Source organism: Hibiscus syriacus, unplaced genomic scaffold (assembly GCF_006381635.1).
Source record: "Hibiscus syriacus cultivar Baekdansim isolate YM2019G1 unplaced genomic scaffold, ASM638163v2 tig00110462_pilon, whole genome shotgun sequence".
NCBI classification, from domain to species: Eukaryota; Viridiplantae; Streptophyta; class Magnoliopsida; order Malvales; family Malvaceae; genus Hibiscus; species Hibiscus syriacus.
In genome coordinates, this window is record NW_024062747.1 from 138,223 (window position 1) to 160,229 (window position 22,007).

The following is a 22,007-nucleotide window of genomic DNA, read 5'->3' on the forward strand; positions in this document are numbered from 1 at the left end:
CTCACCTCTTCGCATATATTGCTTCAGTTAATGATTGAATCACTTTTCATACCATTTAATCTGGCAGCTGGGTGTATTAACTCAGTTGTACTAATGTGGAACTCATTAAATAATCTTAATGATAAAAAAGAGTATTATTTTTCATAAAATTTTGAGTTTAAATAATTGTATTTATAAATTATGTATATGTTCATAAAGAATTAGTAACCAAAAAGAATATGAATATATACGGTTTTGTAATTACTTTAAACTAACATAAAAGAAAAAATTATACCAATGTTATTATGAGCTCTTAGAGATTACGAATTCTACTAGATTTACTAGAATAACGATTACCCTAAATAGACAAAGGAGCAAACTTCAAGTTTTGCCTCACACATCCCCTTAATTTACACTTAGAATATGAGTAGAAAGAAATTTAATTGGGGACAACTGCTATTGCTGTCCCTCTGCCAAGCCCCCATCTTCTCTCATTAATTACTTTCACAAACAATGAATCCCATACCAATAAACAACGTACTCCCTTTACACAGTAAACACCAATTCAAGCTATTCTTCTTCAGCTAAAACAAAAGTAGGAGAGAAAAATGTCGGCTCATCTCTCCAAGACAGACTCCGAGGTGAGCATCCTGAGTCAATCTTCACCAGCGAGGTCCCCTCGTCGACAAATGTACTACGTTCAGATTCCATCGAGTGACTCCCACGATGGTGAAAAGACCACCAACTCGTTCAACTCGACGGCTCACCACCTCACTCCCACTCCAACGCTTCGTTAGGCCCTCATTCCACGCGAGTCGTCTTCCACCCGCCTGTCTGGATCCCTCAAACCACAACGTAAACACGATGGATCTCGCACGGGTCGCAACCACAAGCAGCCATGAAAAGAGTTCGACGCCATCGAAGAAGAAGGCTTACTCGACGGTGAAGGTGACTACAAAGGCCTCCACCCTCGACGTTGCTATCTCCTAGTATTCATCGTCTGCTTCTTCGTGCTCTTCCCCACGTTTTCTTTGATCCTATGAGGCGCGAGTAGACCCCAAAAACCTAAAATCACCATGAAGGTCAGTCAGATAAAAAATAGATTCGAAGTGCATTTTTTCAATCTCGTCATTTTTGCTCCTTTAAGCTTAGATCACAAAATCATTAAAAAAAAGGTTTTGTGTTGTTTTTTGCTTTGTAGAGCATTCATTTAACGAATTCAGGGTTCAAGCCGGTGCGGATTTCTCGGGAGTTAGCACAGAAATGGTGTCGATCAACTGCACAATAAAGCTCACATATCGAAACACAGCTACGTTCTTTGGGGTCCATGTAACATCAGCACCCTTAGATCTCTCTTACTCTCAGCTCACCGTCGCCACCGGATCGGTAAACCAGCGATGACTTCATCAAACCGATATTAAATATTTTTTTATGCAGTCTTTTTCATAAACTTGGGGTTCATTTATTTATTCATCCCAATTAAAAATCGTTTTATTATATGTGTTCGGTTTTGCAGATACGATCGTTTTATCAATCGAGAAAGAGCCAAAAATCATTGATTGTGACGATGAAAGGGAGTCATATTCCCTTGTATGGAGGAGGGGCTAACTTGGCTAGTCTCAATGGTGAACCGACTCAGCCATTGCCATTGACACTCGACTTCATGGTTCGTTCAAGGGCTTATGTTTTGGGAAGGTTGATGAAGCCCAAGTTCTATAAGAGGATTCAGTGTTGGGTCACCATGGACCCCAAAAAGATGAACAAGGCTATTTCACTACAAAACAAATGCATTTACAGCTAATGTGATTCAATAATACATCAGCTGTATTTGTTTGTATCAATGGGAAGGCAAAGTTTACAGTTACACAGAGTGGCTCGGATTCCGGGAAGGTTCATGATTCTCAGAGCATTGGAAATGTAGTGGTGATCGTTGGTTTAAATGTAGTTTATACTTGTAATCTAAACGAGTTTTGGCCTTTGGGATATGAGGTTAGATTACGATTTATTCCAATCAAGGATGAATTGAGGGGAAACGATCAAAGGCAATCGTTATTTAAAAATTTTAAATTATCATATATTTTTTAAAAATATATTTTCTATTGATAATGTACTTTTGTCTCTTAAAATTTTATAAGTTTATATTTCTCTAAAATTTTAAAATTACTTAACCATTTAATTTGTACTGTAAAAAGCCCTTGACCTTCGGCATGTACAACCCTCTAACCATTAATGTATACATAAATCAGCTTTCAATTCCTCACGTGCAGCTAAGGCAGCCACTTATCCTGTGGCTTATGTTTTTATCAAATTCTAAACTGTTATTTTGGTTGTTTGCAGTTCGGTAAAGAAGATAAAGCATGGTTGAGTTGGATGCCTAACTCTTCTAATTGCCTCAATTACCCGCCCTTTGCTTCCAACGTCAATCTCATCGTACTCCCTAAGAAAAACAAAAAGCTACCACCCATTCTCATGGTTAAGTTCATCATTAATTAAGTGTTAAACCACTCTTGATTAACTTAACCGGTACAAGTATGATCATGTTCTAGAAATGAAAAGGCTTATTCAAACAAATTGAAGATCTAAGATGAAGCAAAATCATTGATTAGGTGAAAGAAATCTTGATTAACCCACCACCGACGACATGTTTTACGAAATGGGTTTAGGACAGACATTCAATACACAATTGTCGGTTGAGAAATCATCATTATTGCTTCAAGACAATGAGGCTTTGTTTATCATTAATTCACTAATTGTGATTTTTTTCTAAACTACAATAATATTGATACTCCATTATATAATGTTGATTGTTTAATTTTGAAATTCGAATGAAGGGCTGAGATTACAGGGCCCAAAAGGGGGAAAACCTTCATATATATATATATATATATAATGATTGGATATTAATTGACTAATCTAGGTTGTTCCATTCACAAACATCAGAGTTTGAACCCTTGACCTTGATTAAGTAATCTAATGTCTTATGTCACTAAACCAACCCGTTGTTGCTGATATAATTATTGTTGTTATAATTATTTTATATTTTAATTCAATGATATTCGTAAGAAAACAAGTGTTAGTATAAAAAAAACAAGGATTGGTAGATTAAACCCTGGAATTTATTTACCCACAACTTGAGATTTTAAAAGTTTTATGAAATTTCAATAAAGAATGGTCTATACAACCTGTGGCCAATCAGAACTCTTCAATCGCCCAAAGAAAAAAATAAATAAATGTCAGTCGGATCTACGGTTTCCCTCAAATCATTTACAATGAAAAGTCACAACCAATTGGATCAAAGCCGTCAGGTTCACTACCTCACGGTGATCCAGTTCTCCCACACTGACCACTCTGGTGCATCGTCCCAACCCAATTGTTGAATCCGATCCAAAGGTGATTGAATAAACGAAGACCCCAACCTTGAATTTTCCTGGAAAATTGATTGAGAAGATGAAGCTGTTGATTGAGTTGAAACCCAGTCTGGGAAATCGAAATGACATCTCGGAGACTCAGAAATATCTTCAAGATAACAATTTGGAGAAGTTGATTCTTCTTCTTGATTTAGGTTCATTAGCATTGTCTCCTCGTCGCGGGCCATGAAAGGATGCTTGAGGAGCATCTCGGCCGTCCATCTCTTCTTCGGGTCCTTGACGAAACACTTTCCGATAAAATCTTTTCCTTCCTCGGATAAATCTTCAGGGATCCAAGGCAATTCATCGCCAACCCCAAATTGAATCAACAAAGCCGACACATTCATCCCTGTTTTGAAATTCCAGACCGGTTTCCCGGTAAACATCTCGACAATGGCGCATCCAAGTGCCCATATATCAACTGGGGAATAATAATCGCTCTCATTAACGGACTCTGGCGCGATATTCAAAGGGGTTCCCCTGATTTCCATCCTCCTCTGTTTTTCTCTCCCGTTTCTCTTCGCTAAACCAAAATCAGCTATCTTCACATCACCATTTCCAAACAAAAGAATATTTTGAAGCTTAATGTCACAGTGAACAAACACTTTGGCGTGAACGAAGCTTAGCCCTTTAAGTATCGATCTAACGTATCTTCTAACATCGGATTCCATCAAGTTCCCGCCTTTGTTCTTCACCCGATCGGCCAAACTTCCTTTGTTAGCGTACGCAAAGAACAGATTATAAAAGTTCTCGCAATTGACGACAGTATAATCGTCGCCGAAACAACGGATGATTTGCGGGCAAAAACCGAGTTTATCGAGCACTTCCTTCTCATTCTTGAGAGAAACAGAGCATATTGATTCACAAGACTTAACGGCCATTAATGGAGAATTTGGGAAACCTTTTCTGGGTACGACCAAATTGACAGTGCCGAAACTTTCACGTCCAATCGTATCCCCTCGAACAAACTCCATTTAAATCCCCAAACTTTAACCCAGAGATCTCAGTTCGGGTTTTGGAGAAATCGATGTTTTTTGTTTCTTTGGGAGAAAGAAAGGAATTGGAAGGTAGCAAAATCAGGGTTTGCAGAGCATAATGGTGGCGGTGAGTGCTTTTATATATGTAGAAGATGGACTTCTTTAAGTGTGAAAATTCAATTTTTCTATTAATTAATGCACGTGGCGTTTACCCTTTTTTTTCCCCAAAATTTTGATATGGAAAAACAGCTTAACTAAGCATGGTAAATGGGCGGGTCGAATGGGAATATTTTTTCTCTATTTTTATATCTACTTAATATTTTTAAATTCACTATCCGTCTATTATTTATGATGGGTAAAATTTTTCAAATCACATATTTCTATATGGGTACATTCTCAAATTCATCCCCACACTACTACCTAACTAGAGACGTACCTAGCTAGACCCGCCTAACAGCAACTTTAAGTTATATATAAGCAACAAACATAAAACAAACACGTTCATTAAGAAACATAATAAAATAAATCAAGGATTATTTGAGTTAAGTGTTAACATATATCTTAAAGTACATAAAACATCATAATAAAATACATAATTAAAGCCTAGAAAAAAATTGATTCATAAACTTATACATAATATTTGGTTAAATTATAAGTTACATCTTATATAATATTAAGATTTATAAATTATTCTCTAAAATTATACCTAAATTCATAATGGTCCAAAATTTAATGGGTATTTAATGGGCGGGCAGATACGGGCGGGTAAGATCTCAAACCCATCACCCGCCCACTACCCGCGATGGATACCACTTTCTAAATCCACACCCGCCCACTACCCACTAAAATTATACCCATCACTACTCCAATTAAAATAGATACGGTGCGAAATCCACGAAATTATACCCGTTTGTCATTCCTAAGCTTAACCCCAATTTCTAAAACGCATGAATATAGCGAATCCCCAAATATTTTCCATCTATACCTACGTGGATTAGGATTTTTAGGGTAATATATTTATTTCGTCACTCCTTTATTCTCTTGTTTTTGTTTTATATATTTAATAATTTTATAAATTATAATTACGATCATTTAATTTTAAGATATTTTAATTTAATAATTAATCTTTTAATTTTATCAATCAATTGATTTAATTATATAAATAATATCAATTAAGTTACTAGCGGTTAACATTTAACAGAAAACATGTTATGGTTGTTAAAAAAATTAATATAATTACATATTTGATCTATATTACATATATGTTCTATCAATAGATCCTAATTTTAATTTAATTCATTAAATGTAATCCTGTAATTTTATAGTAACACTTCTCACAAACGTATCATGGCATATGTCACTCTATTTGATTAAAAGATCTTTTTCTTCATTTTAACTTATTTAATTTAATAAAAAATTAATAAGACGATGAAAAATAAATTGAAAAGGAGTGACATTGAGAGAATTAAACTTGAGAACTCGAGGTAAGTAGAGGCATCCTAGCCATTAGGCCAAATCCTTCATTTGATATTTGTATTATATATATATATGGGTTAGGATTTAATTACACAATATAAAATTCTTTAGTTTTACACAGATTTATAATTGTTGGATAAACGAAAATAGATAGTTGAAATTGACTCCTTATTCTTTTTACAGTTAATATATTCTTATTTCCTACCGTTAATCTCAGCCATCTATTTTCACTCATCCAACAATTTTAAATCTGTATAGAACTAAAAGAGTTTTACATTGTGTAAGAGAATCCTATCCCTATATATATATATATTGTAATATAGTTAATGTTATAAAATAATAATTTAAAATAATAATAAATCATATATTTGTAGTAGTTGAAAATCACTTTTATTTTTTTTAAATGATTTAATTTTAACAAGAAAAGTGGGGTTTGGTGATTGTCTGTCTCTCTTTCCAATTTGAAGAGTAGGGTACACAATTTCTATATGTCGCTTGAAGAAAAAGAAATGTAACGATTTAATATTCTTTGAGCGTTGCCCAGCTATATCTAGGGTTGGGCAATTTATTATCCTTTCTTTACATTTGATTGATTAATTTTGTTACACATTTTTTACATGTTTGAATTTGCTATAACATTGTCAATGTTATTCTATTACATTGTTTAAAAATTAAATGACAATTTAATAACTAGAGTCGCTACCATCCATGAGCCACGGTTCATGTGAAGATATAAAAGAAAAGATTGGTTAGCCATTTCTTTTTTATTTTTTTATATTAATGATCACCTTCGGTTATTGCTAAAAAACTAATTGATTAAATTTTGGTGGCAAATATATAGATAGATTAATTGTTGAAATATTTTGTTAGAAATTTATTAGAAGAAAGGTCATCTAAAGAGAGAAAATATATCATATATAAAAGACGATGTAGTTCGATATTGTCTATTTATACATATAAAAAAATAATCTATAATAAATACAGACATCATAAAAAATATAAATATAAATAATCTACAATAAATACAGACGATGTAGTCCATGGCCTTTGTACTGTAGCTGACACCGACAGTAGGACGGCGTGGAATGAGAAGATGTGAAGCTCCACGTGGAGGGAGGGCTCATAAACAAAGGGAATTATTGCGCCATCAAGCAAACCAACAAAAATCAAATTGCACCAGCAGCGGCTTTGAGTGTTCCATTAGTTCATGTCCATTAAAAAATATGAAGCCATCCGACTTTTCTCTTACTTGACTACTATGATCTCATGCAAATGTAAGCGCCGATGGTTCAAGGAGCAATCATACTGCGTTTACTTCACCCAATTCTTTCAAAATGTCAGCTAAAATTATAGCCATAGTGGGACTGGTGTAGGTTAGTGTCTTGCTTGGAATTATACGGAGGGGGGTAAATTTTCTGTGAAAAGTGTTTATAGAGTTACGATGAAAAAGATGATTCGAAAGTTACAATCAAGATGAATCGAGGAAGATTGATGAGAGTTGTTGTCGCTCATTCGATTGATCATCATATCATCAGTTGTAATTATCAGTAGTTGGATCTGCTAAATTAATTGTCAAAGTCGAGAAAGAATCAAACTCCTATTTAACAACAATTTTGATTAGAAGACGGTACACCAACTCAACTCTCCAACTTTGGAGTCACTCCACCAATTGGTTTTGATTTAGCTCTCTAATCTTTCCAGCAATGAGTAGAGGAATAATAATTAGTCAATGATTTAGACTCAAATCTGTTAAGTTTGTAGAATATATGAAAATGAAGGAGAATTGCCATCGTCTATGAACGGCAAAGGGGTCAGACCTTGTACGTTTGGAGTGTTGAAAGCCGGGATGATGCTTGCTTGTTACCGGGTATTATTTTAATTCGTGAGTTCCAACCTATTCATATGTGCGATATTGAATATTGGGATTGATTTTTATGGACTAACGAGTATAGAAGATGATCTAAGTTGTTTCATCGAGACATTTGATATATTACTTGGGATGAAGCTATTTTGTTGGACAGAAAAGTTTTGCATCAGTTCGGAATGGGCCTGGGATGAAGTTACTTCTTTCTTTCTTTGGGCATGAAATGCGTTATCACCTAATATCTTGTTGTAAAGTACACAAATTGTCCCATATTATAGGATATTATTTTATTGAATTCTCCGATTATTAAAAGTTACAAAATGATATTTAATTGTAGGATCTGCTTTGTTGAGTCCATTAACCATTAAACACTACAAATTGATCACTTGATTGTTCATTATGTTATAAACTCTCATTTTCTGTTAAAAAAATCAACGATCGTATGAGTTTGACGTTAACATGCTGACTGAAATATGGTAGTTGCTTAAGATTATGAGATCAGATTTTATCATATTTTGTTAACAAGTTAACATCCAACTTATAAGGTCGTTATTTTTAACAAAAAAATACGTTTAGAACATAATAAATAATCGAGTGAATATTTTGTAACTTTTAATAGTTGTTGCACTCTACAAAGCAACTTCCTACAATTAATAATCATTTTAAAATTTTTAATAGTCGAAAGATTCAACAAAACAATATCCTATAGTGAGATTACTATTTTTATACTTTACCTTTTTTTTCTTTGTTTGTTTAAAACTAACACCCAACATAAAACATAATCGTTAGGTCTATCCTCCGAGTCCAAATCGCATAACCAACCAGAACAAGTAAGCAAGATAAATTTTCAAAAACTCAATTATCACAACTTAACCTTAATAGTAACTGAAGCCCCACCAACCAATCAATCAAGACTAAAATTGCCATATATATTTACGTGTTTGAGAATCCTATGATGACCATTGATAACAACATACTAATACAATTACTCCTTAAATTAAAAATACTAATACGATAAAGTACACAAATAATCTTATGAGTATATTACATTACTTTGTTGAGTCTTCGATTATTAAAAGTTATAAAATATCTTCGGATTATAAGGTATTGTTTTGTTAAGCCCCGATTATAAGGTGTTACTCTGTTGAACCCCTAACTATTAAAAGTTACAAAATGATCATCGACTATAAGATAATGCTTTGTTGAGTCACTGACTATTAAAAGTTACAAAATGATCACTCCACTGTTTATATGTTCAAAATTTGTCCTTTTCATTTAAAAAAATTACTGATGGAAATTTAATCTCATAACCTCAAACAATTATCTTATATCAGTCAATATGTTAACGACCAATCAACTCAAACGATAGTTGTTTTTAAACGAAAAATAATAAATTTAGAACATAATAAATAGTCAGACTACTATTTTATGACTTCTAATAGTTAATAGACTCAACAAAACAATATCTTATAAAAAAAAGATCATTTTGTAATTTTTAATAATTAAGAGATTCAATAAAATAATATTCGTAATAATAATACATGTTTAAATATACTACGTTTCTAAATATTTTGTTAACAGCGGGATTGTCTCAGGAAAGGCGGGTTAATATACGGCTAATATACAGCATTACCGGATACATTAAAATGTATTTAATAAATTCGGTTTAGCGGTACCTATTATGTTGACAACTAATAATGTTTTAGGTAGAAAATATGAAAAACTATTAAAAAATTTGATAACCGGTAAACTTTGGTTATCGGTAAGTATCTATCCTTTTTATAAAAGTGTCCATACGTTTAACATATCAAGTAAATTTTACCGGTTTTGTCATAATGAATCTGGTTTTGTCATATTTTTACCTGTTATATTGTAAATTATCTATCCTTTTTATAAAAGTGTCCATACTTATTTCACTGTGAAAATATATTTATTATTATCTTTAGTTAATATTGTTAAATTTAAAATCTAAATAATATTTTATAAAATATCAAAACAATCAAATAATTTTTTGTGTAAATGAAATTATTAAATTAATATTGTAGGTGGAAAACATGAAACACTATTAAAAAAATTGAAACATAAATTACATAACTTTCAAAAAAGTATATATCATTTTTATAAAAGTGTTCATACTTATTTCACTGTTGAAAACATATTTATTATTATATTTGGTTAATATTGTTAAATTTAAATGCTAAATAATATTTTATAAAATATCAAAACAATCAAATAAAATTTTGTGTAAATTAAATTATTAAATTAATATTGTAGGTGGAAAACATGAAACACTATTAAATAAATTGAAACATAAATTACATAACTTTAAAAGCAATTTTAAATCCTAAAAAGTGTCGATACTTTAAAAAAATATATCGATCCAAAACGATATACCAGGTAAAAATATGATAAAACTGGTAACAAAATGATAAAACCGGTAAATTTAAAAGTGTCGATACGTTATATAAGGATCGACACTTTGTGAATTTAAAAGAGAAGCAGTTATAGCGCCTATAATGTGTCGATACTTTAAAAAAATATATCGATCCACAACGATATAACAGGTAAAAATATGATAAAACCGGTATCAAAATGATAAAACCGGTAAAATGATACCAGATATATTGAAAGTGTCGATACTTTCGTAAGTACGTGTAATAAATTATCGACACTTTCAAAGAAATAGGTAATTATCCTTTCGAAAGTATCGACACCTGACATAAAAGTATCGACACTTTTGTATTTGTATCGATTAAATATAAATAACATATCCGATGAAAATATAAAGGCCATAGCTAAATATCCTCTGAAAAAAGATAGAACGGACGAGTTTTTGAAATCGAAGAGTAATTGTTGCTGCATTTCAGAAGGCGTTTCTAAAGCGAAGTTTGTTTGTTTGTTGCTGCAGTCGAATCGAAAAGTATGTTGTCGAAACCCTAATTTTTATTATTACAGTAATCGCGATAGGGTTTTTATGTGTTGTTGGGGTTTTGGAGTAAGGAAGCATTTGGGACCGATTGCAGGTAGAAATAGATATTCAAGGAAAAATATAAATGTCGATACTTTTATTAAATATTATAGGTAGAAAATGATATTATAGGTTGTATAAATGTGCCGACACATTTTGGTGTGGCCATTCAAATTCTTTTGAAGAAAACCGTTTTACCACAAGAGTAGTTATCTATATTTGTATATTGAAAAGTGTATGTAACAAAATAATTTGATTTGTGTAAACTGATATATGAAGGAAAAATAGAGTCAATGGGTTGGAAAATTGTTGGTGGAGCAGATGACTTTGAAATTGAGGCCGAGACTCGAAAGCAACCAAAGGGTGGATATATGTACTTCTAGTAAGTATCAATGTCTTTTTGTTATTATTGTTGAAATGGTAATTGGATTAAAGTATCGATAAACTTTAAATTGATTACAAATTTTAAATGTTAACAGTATGGCCGAATGCAAAAGGATGAAGGGAGATGGCACACAGAGCGGTTCGGTATGTAAAATGAAATTGACATTGAGTAGTATTAGTATTTAGTGTTAATGTATTGATTAAGAAACGTTTATGTTTAATATTAGGTGAAAAAAGATGTGAGGTCCAAATGGAATTCAATGAGTGATGCTGAAAAGGAACCTTACATCACACAGTCAAGGAATGATAGTAAAGAATACAAAGAACGGAGGAAAGCACATGAAAATAAGGTATTCATTAAACTTGTAAATACGTTGATACAAAATATATAAGAACTATAACATTATATTGTTAAAAAATGTAGGAAGTGTCGACAAGATGCAGCATTAAAAGGGTGAATTTATTAATTAAACACCTTAAGGAGAAGGGTCAGTTGAATGTGCTGGAGAAATAGGTTTTGGATCGTTGATCGGAGTAAGGGATCGACCTATTCGGAGGGAATTGTGTCGATCCTTGATGGCACAATTTGACGTCAGTCAATGTATGGCTAAGTATGGTGATTATTCATTCCCTCTGGGGGTATCGACTGCTGCAGCCGTATTGGGGGTACAAAACAAAGGCAAAGTGTTATAGAAGTCTGTAGGAGTAAGAACTGGAAAGCACTTGCCTCCAAATATGGTTTGAATCATAAGGTGACATATACTGAAGTTGAAGAGGATATCAAAAGTGGATCTTACTTGGGGGATGAGCTGAAGGCCCGAGTTCTATTGTACCTTGTCGGTATATTTCTTTGTCCAACGGGTGATACGTCAACGAACAAGGAATATATGAAGCTCATTTGCGATGAAGGCTTGAAGGGTGAATTCAATTGGGCTGAATATATCCATTCGAGATTGATTGAATCAATTATCACCTTTAAAAAGGGCAGCCAGAGATACCTCAGAGGGTGCATAGCAATCTTAGAGGTAAATGAGTTGAATCACTTTTTTGTGTTTTTATATAAAAATATAAATTTTATTATAAATGCAGGTTGCACTGTTCGATTTTTGGTCGGGCTGTGAGGCAGTGCCGGCTTATGAAAGAACCGGAGTGGCACGCATCCGTGCATGGGGGAAGGAAGAGGTGGTTAGAGTGATGGTGAAGTTGAAGTGGATAGAGGGAAGAAGCAAGAAATGGTAATAAATGTAATTAAATAATATTAAGAATATAATCAATGTCTTAATATTGTAATTTAATTTTTTGAAGGTTATTGGCAAGGATGTAGAGGAGGCAGTGGAGGCAGAGGAGAAGAAATGAGGGATAGTTGTATTGGGGGATGAAGGTGAGTGGGACGACGGTGAAGCAAAACAGAGTAACTTCGACATTTTGATGTCTGAATTGGCTGATATCAAAAAAATCCAATTTGAAATCATGCAAAGACAATCAAGAGTCGAAGAGAAACTTGATCAAGTCGTAGAGAAACTCGAGAGGCATAAGGGGGTAGTGGAAGGAAAAATAGATGGAGTGGTGAAAGAAGTAGAGGTGTTGAGGGTGAAGTGGTGAAAGAAGTTTCGGTGTTAAGGGGTGATATTAAGATGGTGACGGGAGAAAAATTTGAGGGAGTGGTGAAGGAGGTTGTTGATTTGAGGAGTGAACTTACGGGGGTGAAGGGGGTGGTTGATAAATGCTCGGATGAAGGAGCTCAATTGAAGGGTGAAATAAAAGATATGAAGAGCTATGTAGAAAAAAAGTACGATGAAATGAAAAAATATGAAGAAGAAAAGAGGGAGGAGGAATGAGAAGAGATGGAAGAAATGAGGAGGAATGAAGTCGATGTCATTTATACACCGGAGAGTGTTATAGCAGCAGTTTTGGATTCGGAATGTCCTGCACCCCAGAAGAATAAGCAGAAGGTAAGTTTAATAAAAGAATACTTAATTTGATTTTTATTATGTTGTTGTGACAAAAATTTGTATGCAAAATTGTAGGTTGAAAAAACGGACATTCCAACCGGAATTGATGACATCGAAGCTGCAATTTGTGATTATTTATGGAATAGCGAGTTAGAATCGGGGTAAGTGAAATATATTGTTTTGTGAGTGATATTTAAATATTTCATGACAAGATATTAATCCTAATGATTCATACAGATATTCTGTAATATCAATGGGAAATCAATTCGTTACTGTATACGACGTTGCAATGTTGAAGCCTACGGAATGGGTTGGCGGTGTGGTAAGTAGAAAGTAGAAAATAAATAAAACTTATTGAATATGTTCTGATTGTGTAATTAATTTTGTTAGGTTATCGATTTGCTCGCCTGGACCATATGCTACGATTCTCAAAAGTCACACCGGAGGATTGGCTACCTTCCATACCTCTTAGTGGTGAGTTAAATTAATAAATATTGTAAAGTAGTGTTATAGACGGTAAATTAATAATGTTTGTTGCGTAATTACAGCAACAGGCGTTGGAAGCCAACAATAAAGAAAGTGTTGAGAATATTTCTACCTTCTGGGGTGTCATATTGGATAACTATGTGAAATTCACCGACTGTGAGAAGGTAAGACACCATACCAATTGCAAATGATGTTTTCGGATATAGAATGTTGAATTTTGTCAAATTGGGTGTGAAATTTGTTGCAGATAATGATCACAATAACTACCATAATTCACATTGGTATCTGTTGGTGTTGGATATGGTAGATCATGTTGTAACAATATGATAGTATGTTTACAACTGAAGCAGCTAAACAGAGAGTGAAGGATGCTAAGAGATTGGTATGTATGTATGTATGAAAGGACATTATGTAAATTATAATGCATAATTTTTTTGGTGCATAACTTCTTCTATTTTAATGCAGATTAAAATATTAGATTCTTATAATAAGAAACGCATTTGGGTTGAGTCATGTGGATCTCTAGGAAAGTATCCCTTGAAAAATTTCAAATTTGTGGAGCATAAGAAGAATAAGCAATTGAATGGGTATGAGATGTTATCACAAATAGAAAGCTTAATTTATGCAGTATTCATCATAATTGACATGTGTGGTTTTCAAATTTTGTAACAGATATGATTGCGGCATGTATGTGATGATGTGGATGGAATCGATCGGTTCTACAGGGGCAACTGGTGATTTTGTAAGTGGATAGAAAAAATTGTTTGTGGTAAAATTGTTAAAAGTCGTAGATTGAATGCTGTAGTTGATAATACTTAACGTTCTGACAATTTGAATATAGGTTGTTGGAGACTGGGATCGATCGCGAGTATTAAACGATCTCGTAAGCCACAATCAAAATGAACGAAGACAGGAGATAACAAAAGCTGCAATATTACATAAGAATAACAAAAGGATGCAATGATGTAAATGTCGAGTTAATTTTGTATAAGATTTATAATTTTGTATACGATTTATATTTTTGTATGTGAATATAATTATGAATGAGATGAGAAAAGTTAGCAGTATCTTGTTGTACATGTTTCTTATACACATTAAGGGTCATGTCGATACTTGGAAGTAAAAGGCAAATTTACAATATGGCCAACAGGGTGCACCCATAAAGTGTCGATCCATATATAAAAAAGTGTCAATCCCAAAAACATCGAAAACCAAAAGTATAATGTAATATGTAATTTTCAATCTAACCGGTACAATTATACCGGTTTTATGAGAGGATATTTCTAAATAATGTGTCGACACTAATATAGTTTGTGTCGATATTTTTTTCCAGAATGAATTAAAAACAAGGTGCACCCATAAAGTGTCGATCCATATAAAAAGTGTCGATCCCAAAATCATCGAACCCAAAAGTATAATGTAATATGTAATTTTTCAATGTAACCGGTACAATTATACCGGTTTATGAGAGAATATGTCTAAATAATGTGTCGACACTAATATAGTTTGTGTCGATATTTTTTTCCAGAATGAATTAAAACAAGGTGCACCCATAAAGTGTCGATCCATATATAAAAAGTGTCGATCCCAAAATCATCGAACCCAAAAGTATAATGTAATATGTAATTTTTCAATCTAACCGGTACAATTATACCGGTTTTATGAGAGAATATGTCTAAATAATGTGTCGACACTAATATAGTTTGTGTCGATATTTTTTCCCCAGAATGAATGGAAAACAAGGTGCACCCATAAAGTGTCGATCCATATATAAAAAGTGTCGATCCCAAAATCATCGAACCCAAAAGTATAATGTAATATGTAATTTTTCAATGTAACCGGTACAATTATACCGGTTTTATGAGAGGATATGTCTAAATAATGTGTCGACACTAATATTGTTTGTGTCGATATTTTTTTCCAGAATGAATGGAAAACAGGTGCACCCATAAAGTGTCGATCCATATATAAAAGTGTCGATCCCAAAATCATCGAACCCAAAAGTATAATGTAATATGTAATTTTTCAATGTAACCGGTACAATTATACCGGTTTTATGAGAGAATATGTCTAAATAATGTGTCGACACTAATATAGTTTGTGTCGATATTTTTTCCAGAATGAATTAAAACAAGGTGCACCCATAAAGTGTCGATCCATATAAAAAAGTGTCGATCCCAAAATCATCGAACCCAAAGTATAATGTAATATGTAATTTTTCAATCTAACCGGTACAATTATACCGGTTTTATGAGAGAATATGTCTAAATAATGTGTTGACACTAATATAGTTTGTGTCGATATTTTTTCCCCAGAATGAATGGAAAACAAGGTGCACCCATAAAGTGTCGATCCATATATAAAAGTGTCGATCCCAAATCATCGAACCCAAAAGTATAATGTAATATGTAATTTTTCAATCTAACCGGTACAATTATACCGGTTTTATGAGAGGATATGTCTAAATAATGTGTCGACACTAATATAGTTTGTGTCGATATTTTTTTCCAGAATGAATGGAAAACAGGGTGCACCCATAAAGTGTCGATCCATATATAAAAGTGTCGATCCCAAAATCATCGAACCCAAAAGTATAATGTAATATGTAATTTTTCAATCTAACCGTACAATTATACCGGTTTTATGAGAGAATATGTCTAAATAATGTGTCGACACTAATATAGTTTGTGTCGATACTAATTTAAATATCAAGTGTTTTCCACCGTTTATATAGTACTCTTAATCGAGAAACCCTAAACATAAATGCAAGCAGGCAGATCTTCCTCTTTCTTCCTTCTACCGTTATCATAAGTGACGATCAGATATTCAGGTAAATTTATCGATATTTTATGGGTTTGATTGATTTCTATATTGGAGTTTTTATCCTGAATGTGTTTGTGTTCCATTGTAATAGGGGTAGCATCCAACCAAAATGGCTCCAAAACGTCAGCGTCAGAAGCGAGGTCTTTCTCAAAGCTCTTCTCAACCCAGTTCTTCTCAACCACCTCCTTCTGTAACAAACGATTCTTCTGAGGAAATCAGGTCCTTCGAAACTCTGAACTTTAGATCCGACATGGAGAAACAAAGATGGCAGACGAGTTTTAAAGTAAGGAAGATTCGTCCCAAACGTGTCATTGACCTGGGTTTCTTGTTTGATGATAAATATGCATTTAGTTTTAAATCCACATTTACATCTTGGGGTTGGCTTGAATTCCTTGGTGTAGAACCAAGATATTATCCCAACCTAGTTAGAGTCTTCTACAACAATGCTTCCTTACAGCACGAGCCTAATAAGACTAATATAATAGGAATTAATACACATGTCATGGGGAAGGATATATATATCTCCAGAAACTATTGCGGAGGGTTTAGGTGTAGCGAATACAGGGGATTCAGATGAAAATGGTGTAGATTGGTCTACAATTAACGGGTTACTAGAAATAGCCCAATTCACCTCGATGTAGAGTCGAGAGTGTTTCACAAAATGCTCACATGGTATATCCGGCCTAGTGGGGGAAAACATTCAACGCTTCGAGACAGCGATTATTGGTGGATAGCAAAGTATAAATCCAAAACGGCTCCAAACATTGCAAAACTCATATTTAATACAATTGTATATATGGTCACAAAGGGAGCAACAATTTCAACTACACTACCATATGGATGTGTCATCACCCATCTGTTGAAGAAGAAGGAAGTTGATTTTTCGCATGACGCCCCTGTTCGATTAACCCGCAAGATTGACATGGTATTTATTAAAAAAGCGGGATATGATTTTGTTGAAAAACTCGGTTGGAAGCGTGTCAAGGAGGTCGGATTAGATCAAGAGAGGGAGGAAATGGACCCCGTTGGCCATGAAGAAGAGCAACCAAGTGGAGACGCAATGATGGAAGAAGCAACAGTTGCAGAGGATGTCACAATTAAGACCGTGATGGAATACATGGTCAATTTTCGGGAGCATATTGATTCCCTTGTGAGTGGAATGCGATCCGATATTTCATCATTGCAACGTGAAGTCTCCATGTTGCGTAACGAATTACGTCAACGACATCAAACGAGTTAGGTAATTCATTATCTATGTTTCTTAACATTTACACGTTCTGAACTTTATTTTATTTTCTTTTAACAGATGTGGACAACCAAGCGGTCGCAGAAGATGAAGCTGACGATGAAGATGACGATGATGATGATGATGACGATGAAGCTGGCGATGAAGATGATGACGATGATGATGATGATGATGAAGATGATGATCCAAACAAGTATATCGTGTCTGCAACGCCGCCTTCAAGAAAACTTTAATTTTTGATCTCAATGGTGTCCTTGCCTACATCCCAAGACTGCCGGCAGGTTTTAATTATTTTTGTATCCATTATTTTAACATATAAGCGTAGAACTTTAATCTCATTTTCTTCATGTTGTAGATGTTGTCCTCAGAAGAGGATTATTTGAATTTATGCAATTTTGTGTCGACAATTTTGTTGTTGCCCTTTGGTCTTCAAAGATGAGGTTAGAACATGTTTGAGGCAATTGAATTACTGTAGTCAAAATCGTTAATATACATTTGAATGTTAACATTCAAACTTGATTACAATCTCAGGCATAACGTCGACCGTGTACTTGAGAAACTGTATTTTCCGAGCATTTTCTATTCGTGTGGGTAAGATGAATGTCATTACAGTTTGCTGACTTTTCGTTGTCTATGATTCCTACATATTTATGTTCGACTGTTTGTGAACAGGATCAAAAAAAATGCAAAACATACGATTCTGTTACCTACTGTAAAGATCTCAATGATGTTTGGAACGCGTGTCCAGATTTTAACGAGCTAAATACACTTTTGGTCATTGATTCAGCGGAAAAAATGATTTATAATCCGGTAAGTTGCATTTATGCAATATGTTTCTGATCAGTTGAACAGGTGTTCAGACATTGATTATTTTAACAACTTATGTGTTTATATAGAAATACAATTACATATGTCCACATACCTTTGACGCTGCTTCCCATTCGAACGACAAAGCTCTAGGTATGACACAAATTTATTCATGCTTACGCGAATTTAATTTATTGTTAGTAAATTGCACCTCATTAGTTTGATAATTGAAATTTTTATGTATGTCCTCAGAAAAAGGCGGAAACATACGAGAGTATTTGGAAAATTTGTTGAAGGCCTCTAATGTTCCGGACTTCGTTAGAAACAACCCTTTTTCATCAGATTAATTTTGTTTGTCGGTACATTATTTGAACATTCTTGTGTATTTATATTTTGGTGTGATTATATTGTATGTATATTTTCATTAATTATTCCATATTTGCTTCTATGTGTACATATACATTTGAGTGTCTATACTTTTTTAATATATTGTAAAGTTTCTATCCTTTTTATAAAAGTGTCTATACTTTTTTCACTGTGGAAAACATTAATTTAAGGTTATCTTTTGAGTGAGTTTTAAGATATTAATTTAGTAATTATAGGCGTCTAATGATTAATTTTTTACGTTACGGTATATATTATTGTTAAATTAAAAATTCTTAATATTATTTTATAAAATATCAAAACAATCAACTAATTTTTTGTGCAAATGAAATTATTAATTAATATTGTAGGTGGAAAACATGAAACATACTTAAAAAATATTGAAACATAATTACATATCTTTAAAAAAAGTATCGATCCTTTTATAAAAAGTATGGACACTTTCAACATATTATAAAAATAGGTAAATTTGCAATATAACCGGTATAAATATACCGGTCTTATGCGCGAATAGGTCTACAACCTATATCGACACTTTTTAATATTGTGTCGGTACTTTATGTCCATATTGGAAGAAAAATGTGTCGATACGATTTAAAAAAGTGTCGACATTTTACACATCGGAACCCATAATTATAATGTAATAGATAATTTTGTAATATAACCGGTATAATATACCGGTTTATGAGCGAATAGGTCTACAACCTATAGCGACACTTTATAATATTGTGTCGGTACTTTATGTCCATATTGGAAGAAAAATATGTCGATACGATTTAAAAAAGTGTCGACATTTTACACATCGGAACCCATAATTATAATGTAATAGATAATTTTGTAATATAACCGGTATAAATATACCGGTTTTATGAGCGAATAGGTCTACAACCTATATCGACACTTTTTAATATTGTGTCGGAACTTTATGTCCATATTGGAAGAAAAATGTGTCGATACGATTTAAAAAAGTGTCGACATTTTTCACATCGGAACCCATAATTATAATGTAATAGATAATTTTGTAATATAACCGGTATAAATATACCGGTTTTATGAGCGAATAGGTCTACAACCTATATCGACACTTTATAATATTGTGTCGGTACTTTATGTCCATATTGGAATAAAAATGTGTCGATACCATTTAAAAAAGTGTCGGTAATTTGAAGTAACGCGGTTTTTCTTCCTTCATTCAAAATATTTATATGTACATACAATAGGAGTGATGTTGATACTTACGATATATTATATGGAGATCGTTGTCATTCCATTCCGTCTTCGAAAAAATCAGTTGATGTAGGCTGTGTGCTTGTACTCAAACTAAGCTTGACTTGAGGACATGTTAGTTTGTTATGCCCCTCACCGTTGCAGTACCCACATCGCCTAATTTTCTTCTCGACCTTGTTCTTCGGCACTTCTTTTCGCTTGCATTGTTTTCGTTGAGGGTCATGAACATTGTTTACTACAATGCTCTGGTTGACTGAATGATTCAAACCAAACGAGTTTTCTAATTCTTCTATTAGTTTTTTCATCTCATCTCTTGCGGTTTTGAAAGACTCGTCTGTCTTTGATGCAATGTAGCATAACCTACTTGACGTTGAAAGTAGAGCAGCGAACCTTGCCATTTGCATCACTTCTGGAGACACATTCAAATCAACATAGCTGGGTGCAGAAGCCTTCGCATCATTAGTCCACCTACTTTGAATCAAAGTCCCGGGCAAATATGTGTAGTCCAATTGCTTCAAAATGTGAAGTTGATGGCGACACGGAAGTCCAACGGTCTCGAATTTTTTGCAGGAGCAAATTAGAGTTTTCGTACGAGAATCAAAACTAATTTCAAATTTCCTATTTTTTTCTGCGTACTTTGACAAAATATAATGTTGACATTCATCTGATAAGGACTTAATCTCTGCCTCAATCCGGTACAATGTCTCCCGTATAAGTTCATCTTGGAACACACGAAAAGATTCGCGGGTAAAAATCGCAGCGGTATGGCTTTCAAGGTCGACCAGTTTTGTGATCTGGAAGGGCTTCGTATGGGAACTTAAGTAATCCGCTTTCAACTCGTTCATACGCATTCTACTAATTCCATCTTCAATTGCACGAACAACATCTAAATATGTCTTCTTGTGTTTCAGTGCAATAGCTAGTGAAGCATTCATAGACTCGCACCTTTGTGTTGAGCGAATATTGGCAAAGAAATGACCGGTTAGATATGCTTGTGCCCATAAGTGTCGTGTATTTCCCTTCTCAATCACCCATGGATGCTTTTGGACGTTGACTTCTGAAACAATCGAACGCCATTGAATATCAAATTCCTTGGTTGTCCACCAGGAAGCCATGCATTTTGAGAATGCTGCTGTAAACTTTGGGTCACCAATGTTAGCTTGTGCATTGCGAGAAAGATGCCAAGAACATAATCTGTGCTTAGCATAAGGGATAACAGATTTGATAGCCCTCTGCATTGCCCTATCCCCATCGGTTACAACAGAAATAGGTGATTTATTCATCATGGCTTCTAAAAAATTCTGTAGCACCCACTCGAAAGATTGAGACGTTTCGTCAGCGATTATGGCAGTGGCAAACACAATTGTGTTATGGTGATGATTGACACCAACAATAGGCATAATTGGTCGACCATACAAATTATCTTTGTACGTTGTGTCGAACGCAATTACATCACCGAAGCATGTGTAATCCGATCTCGATGTAGAATCCGACCAAATAAGATTATACAATGCCCCCGATTCGTCTACCGAGTATGTCATAAAAAATCCGGGATCATCATGTTTCTTATAATCAAAGTAGGCAATAAGCGCATTCACATCCCCATCGACGATTTCCTTTGCTTTACCTCTTTGAAGTGCATTGTAGAGGTCTTTATGTGTAAATCCAACATTATGATAGCCCCCTGCCTGCTGCGTTAAATAGTTCATTACTTGTGACGTGCCAACACCGACCTCTTTCAATGTTGTTGCCTCATCGATATCAGCCTTACTTACAGCTCGATTAGAACGCATAAATGGTGTCATAGCAGATGTGCACAATGCATGATTATGTTTCTGATCAGACTTACTTATAACCCACTGATCGTTTGTATTGTTGCTGTAACTACGACTCTAGCCTTACATCCTGTTCTTGTGACTGGCGTATGAGCACGTTGACGATCAACAGTATTGACTTTTGATACTCGAAACCCTTCTTTGGAACAACAAAATTCTTGTGTCTTCACATTCCCTTCCACGTCAAGCCGT

General features: G+C 33.9%; 2 protein-coding genes across 2 annotated transcripts; one reads left to right on the top strand and one right to left on the bottom strand.

The window, feature by feature from the left end:
• The first annotated feature begins 587 nt into the window (after positions 1 to 587).
• LOC120126785 lies at positions 588 to 1,797 on the top strand. The gene is made up of 4 exons (XM_039144880.1): positions 588 to 771; positions 1,181 to 1,373; positions 1,417 to 1,435; positions 1,496 to 1,797. The coding sequence occupies exons 1-4, from the start codon at positions 588 to 590 to the stop codon at positions 1,778 to 1,780; spliced, it is 681 nt and encodes a 226-aa protein (XP_039000811.1). The 3' UTR covers positions 1,781 to 1,797.
• A 1,477-nt stretch (positions 1,798 to 3,274) lies between these two features.
• Positions 3,275 to 4,441, bottom strand: LOC120126979 (mitogen-activated protein kinase kinase kinase 18-like). The gene has a single exon (XM_039145002.1). The coding sequence runs from the start codon at positions 4,358 to 4,360 to the stop codon at positions 3,290 to 3,292; it is 1,071 nt and encodes a 356-aa protein (XP_039000933.1). The 5' UTR covers positions 4,361 to 4,441; the 3' UTR covers positions 3,275 to 3,289.
• Positions 4,442 to 22,007: the final 17,566 nt, after the last annotated feature.

What these genes read in the sequence shown, in the direction of transcription:
- LOC120126785 (XM_039144880.1), top strand. Translation starts at nt 588, where the DNA reads ATGTCGGCTCATCTCTCCAAGACAGACTCCGAGGTGAGCATCCTGAGT. An exon ending in CACTCCCACTCCAACGCTTC is followed by an intron (nt 772 to 1,180) that starts GTTAGGCCCTCA and finishes TTTGCTTTGTAG; the next exon opens with AGCATTCATTTAACGAATTC.
- LOC120126979 (XM_039145002.1), bottom strand. Translation starts at nt 4,360, where the DNA reads ATGGAGTTTGTTCGAGGGGATACGATTGGACGTGAAAGTTTCGGCACT.